The 12,773-nt window shown below is 40.8% G+C and overlaps 1 protein-coding gene across 3 annotated transcripts in view; it reads left to right on the top strand.

The window, feature by feature from the left end:
- Positions 1-12,773, top strand: part of mcm9 (minichromosome maintenance 9 homologous recombination repair factor) — a 40,202-nt gene that overhangs the window by 19,280 nt on the left and 8,149 nt on the right. For all 3 annotated transcript variants that reach the window (XM_035995230.1, XM_035995229.1, XM_035995228.1), the window contains 4 exons: positions 423-597; positions 1,134-1,336; positions 1,765-1,968; positions 10,071-10,153. In XM_035995230.1, coding sequence (XP_035851123.1) covers positions 423-597; positions 1,134-1,336; positions 1,765-1,968; positions 10,071-10,153 — 665 coding nt within the window. The remainder of the gene's footprint in view (positions 1-422; positions 598-1,133; positions 1,337-1,764; positions 1,969-10,070; positions 10,154-12,773) is intronic.

Here is a 12,773-nt window from a genome sequence, read left to right as displayed (position 1 = left end):
GTATGTATGTATGTATGTATGTATGTATGTATGTATGTATGTATGTATGTATGTATGTATGTATGTATGTATGTATGTATGTATGTATGTATGTATGTATGTATGTATGTATGTATGTATGTATGTATGTATGTATGTATGTATGTATGTATGTATGTATGTATGTATGTATGTATGTATGTATGTATGTATGTATGTATGTATGTATGTATGTATGTATGTATGTATGTAGGTATGTATGTATGTATGTATGTATGTATGTATGTATGTATGTATGTATGTATGTATGTATGTATGTATGTATGTATGTATGTATGTATGTATGTATGTATGTATGTATGTATGTATGTATGTATGTATGTATGTATGTATGTATTACTGCATTAACTGAATTTGTTAACACATTATGTCATTCGTCAAAGGACTGACAGTAGCAGCGGTTAAAGATGGGGGTGATTGGCATCTGGAGGCAGGAGCCCTGGTCCTATCAGATGGTGGTTTGTGCTGCATTGATGAATTCAACAGCATCAAGGAACATGACCGCATCAGCATCCATGAAGCTATGGAACAACAGTCTATTAGTGTGGCCAAAGCTGGGTAGGAGAGCCATCCATACATGTTCACATGCTCATAGAATTCCAGTGTAGGCAAAGAAATAAAACATCATCTAGTTTTAATGGGGATTAGGGGTAAGTATGTAAGGTCTTTGAAAATAGCAGTGTCATCACTGCCCCTCACCAGATCAAAGAGGGCAAAAATATGGTGATCACTAATAAGGTGACCCCAAAAACCATTTTTAGTGAAGTTGTAAGATTTGCAGTAAACAATGTCAGAAATAAAGTCAGTCAAAGACTCTTGTAGCTGTTGTTAACTACCAACTGCTACAAGAATGTGCATGTCATCAATGTTATCTGAACGGCAGGATTTAGAGTGAACAGCAAAAAGGGAGAATGTGTTGTAGAAAACCTGTGCTGATGCAGATAAACAATTTGCATTTTACATAAAACGTTATACACCACAAGGAGTTTAACTGGTTACCAAAAACTACATGGGTCACTGATTTTTAAATAAGGGAATAGCAATGTATTATGTGCATGCAAATACAACTGATGACAATTCTCTTCTCTCTCCAGTATGGTGTGTAAGCTGAACACTCGAACAACCATCCTGGCAGCTACCAACCCTAAAGGCCAGTACAATCCCAACGAGCCACTGTCTGTGAATGTAGCTCTGGCCAGCCCTTTGCTGAGTCGTTTTGACCTGGTGCTAGTTCTGCTGGACACCAGAAATGCAGAGTGGGACCGCATTATCTCCTCTTTCATTCTGGAGGACAGAGGTAGGGGATTATTTGAATTTGTATATGAAATGCTAAAAGCGAAACGACTAATTTAGAAAATGAATATTGGTGTTAATATTTTAATGACTGTTGATGTGATAATTATCGCAATATTAGCATTATGTATGTCAATGGTATAGTGAAAAGATTGTACATTATCATCCCAGGTAGAAATCCTAGAATAAATCAATAGATATTTTTTTGGCAGAACACTGAAAGAATACTCTATAGGATAAGGATTCATTATTAATATTGTTTTTGTATTTAAGGCATTAAATACTTTTATTGTGAATTTATATCGTAACAGCAATAATGATGGAATGCTGTGATAATTGTAACAGTTTTAACGTTGTCCCATCACACACCCCTTCCTTGAAGGGCTTCATGATAAAAATGGTAAAATGTCAGTCCTCTTCTTTTGCGTTTAGGACTGCCTGCTGAGTCTGCCAGCCTGTGGTCCATGGAGAAAATTAAGGCTTATTTCAGTGTGATTAAACGCTTGCAGCCGCAGGTGTCTGAGGAGGCCAACAGCATCTTGACACGTTATTATCAGCTGCAGAGACAAAGTGACGGCCGCAATGCTGCCCGCACCACCATCCGCATGCTGGAGAGTCTTAGCAGACTGGCTGAAGGTAAGGATGGAATTTTGAATTCATTTTAATTCTGTCATTTGAAATCAATTTAAATCTTGACTTGATCTCAGCCTTTTATTTAGTGGTTGTGGTCAATTCTTAAAATGTCCTAATAGTGAATTCCTGAAGTATTTGCCTTTCGCGTTGACCACTGTTAATTTGTACTACAAAATCTTTCTCAAACTAAAAGGATCGGAAGTCTAAAATGTTAATATAAAGCCCAGTTCAGACCAAAGATTTGCGACGAGACAAAACCGTTTTAGAACGTCAGAGGAAAGTTGCAGGGGTCTACTCGCCCGTCTCAGCTCGAGCCAAGCCACCTGATGTTGGCGCCTGCGACTCAGCTGGTCAAGTCGCCAGTGGCTGGTTTTAGAACGTAAGGGACGTCATCTGTTTCAATAGCTAATAGAAAAGTCATCTTGTAAAGTCAGCTACAAACTATACAAATAAAATGATCCATACTCCATTTTATTTCTATGTTACAAACTGTTAACTGGTCGAAATGGCAGATAGTCGGAGCCTCAACGTGCACCAGCAAGCACGGTATGTACGGTCGAACTAGAGAGTGACTGAAGAGAGGTAGCGCCTAGGACAAAGCCGTGAATCAGAGAAATAAAATGTGTTTTTGCAGATTCAACAGTTTCAACACGTCTCGTCATGAATCTTTGGTCTGTACTGAGCTTAAACATTTTAACAACTTGTCTACTATTGGCCCAGACATCTGGCTTTGGAATGTCCATTGACAGTTTCTTCTGCCACACAAATGTTATAAAGGTAATCCATGACATTGTGTTAAGAAGGATTTTTAATCTTCTCTTAAAGCAGAAGGGAGATCAGAGAGATTACAAATGTGAATTTTTAACTTTTTGAGCATGTTGCTGTCATTTATAAGAAAACTCAAGATTGACTTTTTGGGCTAACTTAACACATTGTAGACATCCATGTATGACCGAGTTCATAAAGAAAGTCTCATGTCTGAACGACACAGACCCAGCACATGCATACACTATACATCCACTGTTGTTCAGTGACACAGAATGGTGGTGCTGATATTTTTCAACAAGACACACGGTCACCTATTGACGGCTAAACATCTGGCGCTTGTAGCCGGTGTCGCGGAGCTCTGTAGCGGCTAGGGTTGGGCATCGAGAATCGATTCCTGCCTGGAATCGTTTCAAAAATTACGATTCCAGTGGAATCATTTCTTTATTGGAATCGTTTGGAATCGTTTGGAGGATTTGGTTTCAAATCTGATCATGGGTTCCAAATTTAACATGCGCAAGTTTTAGTTTCCGTAGCGGCTATGCTCTTGTTGTGTTGCAGCCATGGAGCACAGTAAGCAGCGCTCGAGTGTGGCTTTATTTTACGTTGAAAAAGCTCGGTAAAACTGCAACCACCATTGAATCAAAATAAAACTTTTCTCTTATTTGTGAAATAAGCATGGAACCCGTTTCATCTCCACCCCTCAAAGAATTGGAATCGAGAATCGATAAGAACTGGAATCGAAATGAAGAATCAGAATTGGAATCAGAATTGTTAAAATCCAAACGATGCCCAAACCTAGTAGTGGCTAAATACAACCAGCAACTGCCGCTCGGATTTTATCGTTCTATGGAACTATAGACTGTTCATGTTACAGTGCTTTACTTAGTTTAAAATACTTCTATTTTAGGTATATAATATATGGTCTATTGGTGAAGTAGCATTGATCACTTTGAGGGGACATACACGTTTTTTCCTTCACTGTTTTTTACTCCTGTCTCTCTTACTCGTTAAATTTATTTACCTTGATGTCCTGCCCCCCTCTGCCTGTGCACAGTTTTTAATGTGGAGGAACACACACTTGTCATATGTTGATGCAGCTTGGGGCACTTGGCTTGATGAAATGTATCTCTCTACTAATGTAAAGCCGGCAGAATCATTGTCACGTAAATGACATTGTGAAATACGTAGGTACTAGGGCTGTTGGAACGAATTCCGAAAGTCTAAAATAATTTGAATAGTAAAAAAATTAATACTAGAAAACACAAGGCATTGTGAGGTTTTAAGATGACAGAGAACGTTACGTAGCGAGTAACATTAGTACAGGGGGGATGGCAGGCTGCGGCTGGAAATCGGAAGAAGGTTGGAAAATAGTTTTAACATGACTTTAAAATCGACATTCACTAAGCCAAAATGCTTATGTTATCATTAGTTAGCTCGTTCTGGTTTCCTAACTGCGTCTCGAGTTATAGGAGCTTAGCTGGGAGCTTCATGGACAGCTAAAGTTTATGTTAGCTGCCCTACAGCTGTCAGAGTTAGCTTCCACTTCATATATTACCTTCTAACAGCTGAATTCTCAGTAACGTGACAATCTGCAAGAAACAGGTTGCTTATAAATAACTAAAATAGTAGTGACAGCACTGTTTGGCTTAGTAATCAATGCCATTAGCATCGTGGCTAACACTATGGTTACTCAGTTTATGACAAATCGTTTTGGCTGTGCTTTCTAACATGCTGTCATTGCGCTAACATTACGCCTTTACAACAGAGCCGCTTCACTACACTTGTTAGATGTTTCATTACAGAGTTCTCTGTTGATTTGTGTTTGTCGCTGTGTGCTCGTGGTAGAAAATGAATGTAAACAGAGCCGTGTATATAGCTATAAACAAAGCGGCGTGTCGGAAATGCAATGCGTCATGACGTAGGTCCCCTTCAAGGCCAGGCTAATGTTTGGAAGTCCCTCTAGTGGACAGAACGTGTAACAACCATATGCTGTTAGTGGCATTGACAATGCATAAGCCTGAGTAGTGTAGTACATATTAATAACATGCTGCATTTGAGCATTAAATATTTTAATATTATTTTAATATTAAAAAAATAACAAATGAAATTCGAATGGTATTAGAGAGGAAGATTGACAGCTCTAGTAGGTACCTTGCTATACATAGCAAGAATGGGGACATTCTCACCCCACCTAAAAAAAGCTACAATCAGTTGATTTGTTTCTTTAACTGGTGGAAACGGTAAACACTAAATTCACTTTTGAGACTTTTGTATGCAAGAAATCAACTGTGTAGAGTTTGAATATATGCATTTTTTTACGAAAATTGATGGCCAATTGCACATTTGCTCCGATGTTGTCAGACTTGAGAAGCTCCAGTCTGACGTGACAGCCTGCTGGTGGCTGCCGGGGATTAGAACTTAGATCGGCCCAAAAAATCAAGCCCGAACCTACCTGAGCCCGAGCCCGTTGCGTCCGAGCCCGGCCCGGCCCGACACATTAACTGTAATTATGAGCCCGAGCCTGATTTAAACCCGACACTTTTTTAATACGTGGGCCGTTATAACTGACGCTCTCAACTACAATTCCGAGTTGTTTGAACTGCAGAAATCTTTTTAGAATAATGCAACAAGGACGAAGCATGTAAACGGCGCTGTTTGTTTATTCAGAATGGAACGGATCGCAAATGGATCAGAATGAAGAAACGTAAAAAAAAGAAACAATGATGAACAACATATTGTTGTCACTGCCCACGACTTGTTTAAACTGCTTCCATATCTCCGACTTTCCTCCACACTTGCTCAAAGGTAATTCTCCTGTTTTTCTTTTTTTCTTTACATCTTCAAGCTCCATGTTGCACTTAAGATACACAATACAGCACAGCAGGCCCGGTGTGATGCGTGCGAGAGGAGGAGACTCCTCTTTTATATAGCCTACATGCTCAGAGAGAGCTCCAGCTGACAGCCCGGCTGGTAGGGGTGTAACGGTACGTGTATTCGTACCGGACCGTTTCGGTACAGGGCTTTCGGTACGGTGCACGTGTACACCGAACGGCCGAACGCAATCTTTTGAGTGCGGAACATAGGTCAATTTTCGTGTTTCCACACGAACATATTAAGTGGCGGAAGTCTCCGCATTCAGCGCAAATCCCGCCCTGCAGCTGATTCTAAAGTTTTCATTGGTCATGTCAATATGTCAATCACTGTACAGACTGCCTACACCAAACACTGATCTCTAAACCTACCCGCCGTCACTGTAACCTAAACCAATGAAATCGACTGCAGGGCGGGATTTCCGCTGAAGTGGTTTGGGGAAAAAAATAAAAATCACACACCGCGTGCTGTACAACAACATACACGGCATGCTTTAGCCCAGCCTCTCGCTAGCTAGCGTCATGGCCAATGCAGACAAGCCCATAGACAGTACGGACAAGCCGGAGCTTGAAGAGCCACCCATATCATTAAGGTCTCCTGTTTGGGAACACTTCGGTTTCCCAGTGAAATACGTCAACGGACAAAGACTAGTCGATAACACGAAAGCAGTGTGCCAACGTTGCTAACGCACTTGAAAAGGCATCACGCGAGTGTGAACATCACTACTACAAGGAAAAAAACGACCGTAATTCAAACGCAACTCCCGTTGGCATTTAAACAGACCTTTGCTGGTAATTCCGATCGGGCCAATGCAATAACGAAAGCAATTTGGTGTTTTTATAGCAGCTGATCTACGACTATACTCGGTTGTTGACAAGCTGGGATTGATAATGCTGCACTGTAATCCATAGTTATTTATTTATATTTTTCATTATATTTTATTATGTGATATTGGTTTGAGACTGAGAGTATTTTATTTAGTGGAGAACTTTGCAGCAGTATTTTTCTTATTCTTTTTTTATTTTATATATATTTTATTTATTATATTTTATTAAAAAGTGTTTTAAAAAGTGTAAACCAATTGTTAAAAAAAGTTTATAATAATAAACAACCTGCAGTTTAATGTTTGCATTTCTTTCCCTTACTGTACCGAAAATGAACCGAACCGTGACTTTAAAACCGAGGTATGTACCGAACCGTGATTGCGTACCGTTACACCCCTACCGGCTGGCCGAGCGAGCGACCCCGGCAGCCACAAGCTGGCTGTCACGTCAGACTGGAGCTTCTCAAGTCCGACAACATCGGAGCGAATGTGAAAACTGCCCATATTCAAACTCTACACAATTGATTTCTCGCATAAATAAGTCTCAAAAGTGAATTTAGTGATGAAATAGCAGACGAAAATTGTAAAACGTTTCCAGTTGTTGGCTGCAGCTACTATGGCACACTCCCGATCTAGATTCTAGAATTTATTGCTTTTCCTTGGGTTCCCGGATGTTAACACTGAATTTTAAACATTACATTTTGCAGCTGAATTTGGCCTGTTGAATTTGAGCAAGTTGAAAATATATTAGTTGAATTTTATACATTGTATTTTGCATCTGAATTTGGTATATTGAATTGTTTTTACGTAGAATTTTTGATTCTGAATTTATGAACTTAGAAAAATAAAGGTGAAAGTTAGTTGTTGAAAATTTGAAGAGTAAAATTCAGAGGCAAAAAATGCATAAATATTCAGTGTTAGAAATTCAATGGCTTTTTAATTTCAAAATCCGATGGAACAGATTTACTTCCATACACGTTCATATGTTGTCAATACTGCTGGCAAAGATTGCCGGATTTTGCCATATTCTTTGTTACAGCGGCTAGTTATCTGCTTTACATTTAAACTTACACTAGTTCACTCAAGCACTCATAGCTCTCTCCTTCTTTTGGCGATTTTCTCACTAATCCCACAGTTGTTTACATGCTATTTAGTTCTATTAGCTACTTTAGTTTAGCAGTTAGCGGTGGCTTCTCTCTCTCACTCTCTGGTTCTCTGTTGATCTGCGTGTCAAATGTTTAGCTATTCCTAATGCCTCCTAATGTAATAATTGTACATGTAGTAACTGTTGTGTATTTGCTGTGTTGGAGGCAAGGCTCCGTACCAGGGAAACTTGATTGTTGACGTTAGCGTTAGCTGCTGTAACTCAGACACCAGTACTCGGTGCTAACATAATGTAGCTCCTGGTAGCTGTACCCTGGTAGCAGCAGGAAAGCCAGGGAGGCTGAGTGACTGTCCGAAAAAACCCATAGCCCATCAGGTGTCAGATCCATGGAAAAGAGATGGCAAATTGGTTTGTAATTGACAGGATTTAAAATTCACTTGTTACTCGTGCTGATTAACGGGGCTCAGCATGGGACACTACTAAGCTGAGTTTCTGGTTAATAGGACTAATTATTTTCATATATATATACACTAAGTATTCATCCCCTCAAGATCAGTCATTGGAAGATGCACCTTTAGGATTACAGCCTTGAGCTTAGTGTGCATAGGTCTCTGTCAGCTTTACGGCAGGTTTTCGCTATTCTTCACAAAACTGCTTGAGCTCTTTCAGGTTGCACGTGGATGGTAAGTAAACGGCCCTTTTGAAATTCAGCCAAAAATTCTGGATTGGATTGAGATCTGGGCTCTGATTAGACCACTTAAAGGAACACACCGACTTAATGAGACTTTGTCTTATTCACCGTATCCCCCAGAGTTAGATAAGTCCATACATACCCTTCTCATCTCCGTGCGTGTCGTAACTCTGTCTGACGCACCCACCGCTAGCCTAGCTTACCACAGATCCTGGAGGTAACCGGCTCCAACTAGCCTACTGCTCCTGATAAATGACAAAATAACACCAACATTTTCCTATTTACATGTTGTGATTTGTATAGTCACAGTGTGTACAAATAACAAGGTCACATGAGACACAGCCATCTTCTAACCGTATACATACTGGGAACTATTCTCCACAGAAGGCAAAGCACTGCTACTTGGGCGGAGTGATTAGTGCAACACCTGAAAAGCACTGTTGTTACTCTCTGCTCCTCACCACGGGGTTTCTCAGGTGCTGCGAGCAAATCACTCCGCCCAAGGAGCAGAAGTAGCAGTGCTTCGCCTTCTGTGGAGAATAGTTCCCAGTATGTATACAGTTAGAAGATGGCTGTGTCTCATGTGACCTTGTTATTTGTACACGATGTGACTATAAAAATCACAACAATGAAATAGGGAAATGTTGGCGTTATTTTATCTTATTGGGAGCAGCAGTAGTAGCCTGGGAAAACCCTGACGAACTTCCGCCAAATTTGACATTTGCTCTGCAAGTCAGTCTGGCAAAGGCATTCAAGCCCATTTCCAATTTTTCCAAATCGAGGAACCAAATCACAACCGTTGAGGCGGGCTTTACACGATGACGATAGCACAGCGATGGCGAGCAGCTTTTTGTTTACATTCAACGTGACGGCCACCGAAGCGGCAGCAACCCGTTGATGCCGCTTTCGCTGCTACGTCACCTGGATCGTTGGTCTGATTGGTTGAAGGACTATCCAATTGCACCCAGAGGCATTTGAGCAACATCCGTTGGTCACGCCCCTTTGGAAATGGGCTGTTAATGAAGCTTTCCCAGACCCACTCTCAGTTACAACTGAGAAGGGTCTGGTGTCAACCAGGCTAGAGCAGTAGGCTAGTTGGAGCCGGTTACCTCCAGGATCTGTGGTAAGCTAGGCTAGCAGTGGGGGCGTCAGACAGAGTTACGACACACACGGAGATGAGAAGGGTATGTATGGACTTATCTAACTCTGGGGGATACGGTGAATAAGCTAAAGTCTCAATAAGTCGGTGTGTTCCTTTTAAAGATGTTAACATTGTTGTTTTGAAGCCATTCCTGTGTAGCTTTGACTTTGTGCTTGGGCTCATTGTTTTTCTGGAAAAAAGATCTTATCCCAACTGGCAGGTTTATTCCAGACTCCCATCAAGTTTCCTTCTGGATTTCGCTGTATTGTGCTGCATTCATTTATTCGTTTAGTCTCAGCAAAAAGCTCAAATTTGCTCTCATCAGGGATAGTACCTTCTTCCAGTTGACTTTAGAGTCTTCGACATGCCTTCTGGCAAAATATAGCCAAGATATCATGTAAGTCAAGTGGTTTTCTTTTTTACACTCTCATAAAGTTTTGACTAGAGAAGCACCCAGTCAACTGTTACTGTACTGTATGCACAGTATTGTGTTGTGATGTGGCTGAAACCTTTGCTCCATACATTACTGCATTTTTGTTGGTGTACTATAAATAAAAATAATAAAGATGTATAAATAAAATAATCAATACATTTTGAAATGGCAGACTTTGTTTTGGGCCAAACAAAAATGCTAATTGAATTGTTTTATAAATAGCTGAAACCAACAGAACTGTACCACTGACACAGAATTGTTTTAACCTTACAGCTCATGCCAGGCTCATGTACAGAGAGACGGTGACCATAGAAGATGCTGTCATAGCTGTGTCTGTCATGGAGTGCTCCATGCAGGTAAGGAGAAAACAAAATTACCTACTTTTGCTACACGAACAATGATCACCAATATGATTTTTCCCTTTGTCTTTTTGATAAAGGACAGCCGCTTCTCTAAAAAAAAAAAATGCACAGAGTTAGTTGAGATAGCTAAACAATCCACTTGCTATTGCTTTGGTAAAACAATTGGTAAAGTGGAGATTAGGGTTCCTTTAGTGCAGGGGTCTCCAACCTTTCTTCATCTGAAGGCTACTTTAAAAAAAACAGCGAAGCGAGATGTCGGGCCTAGCTACCAGAAGGATTGAGACAGGTGACAGTACAAACTTTGAATTTAAACGGTTTCTTCACAATGTCTGAGTTGAAAACGCATCTTGTTGTCACGTAAGGGCCCTGTTCATGTTGCACAGACATTTGAATTGCATTTGTGTCTGTTAAGAGGCACAAAGGCACTCTTTATAAGATGCCCCGACAATTGGCATTTTAGCTAACTGGGAGCTGCAGCAACTCCAGTTTGCTAGCACCAATTTTGCTCGTTTTTTTTTTTTTTCCTATCGACAGTATTCGGGAGATATATAGCGATCAAGATTCAGGTAAAAATGGGCCGGAATTCTCCTTTAAAACGCTTTTTAATGCGTGTGGTGTATACTAGCTCAGTAATCTGAGCACTGACGCCCAGACAGCTCAGTCTTTTGGGCAGCCTGTACTGATGGTATGTACTCCTGACAAAAATTCCATTTACACATACCCTCTGAGGGCAACAGGAGAGAAAGTCTCTGATCCAGAGAATCAGACCCTTATCTATGTTAATATTGGCTAGTCTTTGCAGGAGAATGTGTAGCTTCATAGAATTAAAAGCTGCACTAAAGTCTAGGAATAGGACTAGAAGTCTAGAAGGACCAGCACAGCATCATCAGTCCCTCTGTCACTTCTTTGGACCCCAGGAAGACTAGCTGGTCGTCAAGGCATCAGCTAATGGGGATCCTTAATAAACTAAACTAAAACTTCTATAAGCGAACTGCAGTGGCTCTAACACGCTGGTCACTTGAGATGTCAGGAGATCTACCAGAACTCTCTCCATTGTTTTACACAATATGGAGGTGATGGCTATGGGTCGGAAATCTTCAGGCTTACTTGCACCAAGCTTCTTAGGTATGGGCCTTTGATTAAAGAAAATTTCCAAGACGTGGGTACACCTGCAACAAGGAGGAAGTTAAATAGCCTTGAAAAAACACTTTTTAATTGTGGGGCACAATCTTTAAATAAGCGGGCTTTCAGGCCATCTGGGCCAGTGGCCTTATTCGGCTTTAGTTTGGTGAGGCTTTTGGCAACAGCATCTTCTGTGATAAATATTTGGTGAACCTATAGGGAGATTTTTGCAGATGTCATCACACTCACCCTTATCATCCACAGCATCAACCCTGCAGAAGAACTTATTCATTTCATCTACAAGACTTTGACTGCAAGTTACAAGACTGTCACCTTTTTTGAGACTTTTTCCCATTAAAGTGTTTAAGCCCTCCCAGGCCTGTTTTATGTTACCGCTTTACTCTCTGTCTTGTTTTTATATTAAATTTTTGCCTGAGCAAAAGGCAATCTTTCTTTCATTAAGACAGGTTTTCAATTATTTAGAAACCCAGGGTTTAATATTTGGGAATATTTTAATAGTCTTTGTTTCAGACTAGGGTATCGTTTGGGTTTTTTCCGATACCGGTGCTAAAACGATACTTTTAAAACGGTGCCAGTGCCTAAACGGTGCCTGAACCGATACTTAAAAAAAATAGGGTAGTAGGGAATAGGGTATTTTACAATAATTTTGAATACACCACAAGGCTTACTAGTTTCAAGTGAACACACCACGTCTGTGCTGTTTTTCCGACAACGGCAGCTGCACACTGCTTAACATCCCACTGTTGGAATCCTCTACAGTGAAATACAGACACCCTTTACACCGTTTAGCTGTCAGCATTTTAACCATGTTTAATCCAGCTGCTAGCTAGGTAGGCTAACGTTACCTGCTGTCAAGTGAAGTGTTAACTAGCGCCACGTGCAGCGATGCTCCTGTTACCTCTGTCTGTTTGAGAGCATCAGAGAGCAGCACAGAAGGCATTTAAGTGGCACCGAAATGAGGCACCGAAATCCGCGTTGCAGTTCGGTCCGGTAGATCAGGTTTCGGTACCCAACCCTATTTCAGACACGCAGTCCTCACAGAATTTAATGTATGATGTTATAGTGTCCGTAAGTTCATTCCCATCCTGGCAGGATTCAAAGAAGGTGTCCCAATTTGTGTTGTCAAAGCAGTCCCTGAGTTGATCTTTGTTTATTTCAGATCACATCTGTATCTGCTTGATGGCTGGTTTCGTCCTTTTGATCATAGCTTTATATTTAGGCAGGAAGTGAATTACGTTATGGTCGGATTTCCCGAGGGGTGGTCTGCACACCGCTTTATATGCCTCAGGGATATTTCCATAGCAGCGGTCAAGGGTCCGATTTAACCGTCAACATATTGATGAACAGTGGGAAGATGTGTAGACAAGTTACATGAGTTAAAGTCCCCGAGGACGAAGACGGGCTGGTCTGCAGTGCGGGCGAGTGCATCCTTATAGCTCTGTTATTTTTTCTCCTGCTGCTTCGTCATTCA

The sequence above is a fragment of the Sander lucioperca genome, chromosome 19, assembly GCF_008315115.2.
Source record: "Sander lucioperca isolate FBNREF2018 chromosome 19, SLUC_FBN_1.2, whole genome shotgun sequence".
In the NCBI taxonomy this organism is placed as follows: Eukaryota; Metazoa; Chordata; class Actinopteri; order Perciformes; family Percidae; genus Sander; species Sander lucioperca.
Note: the sequence above shows the minus strand (reverse complement) of the source record. Positions and strands in the feature narration are given on the sequence as shown.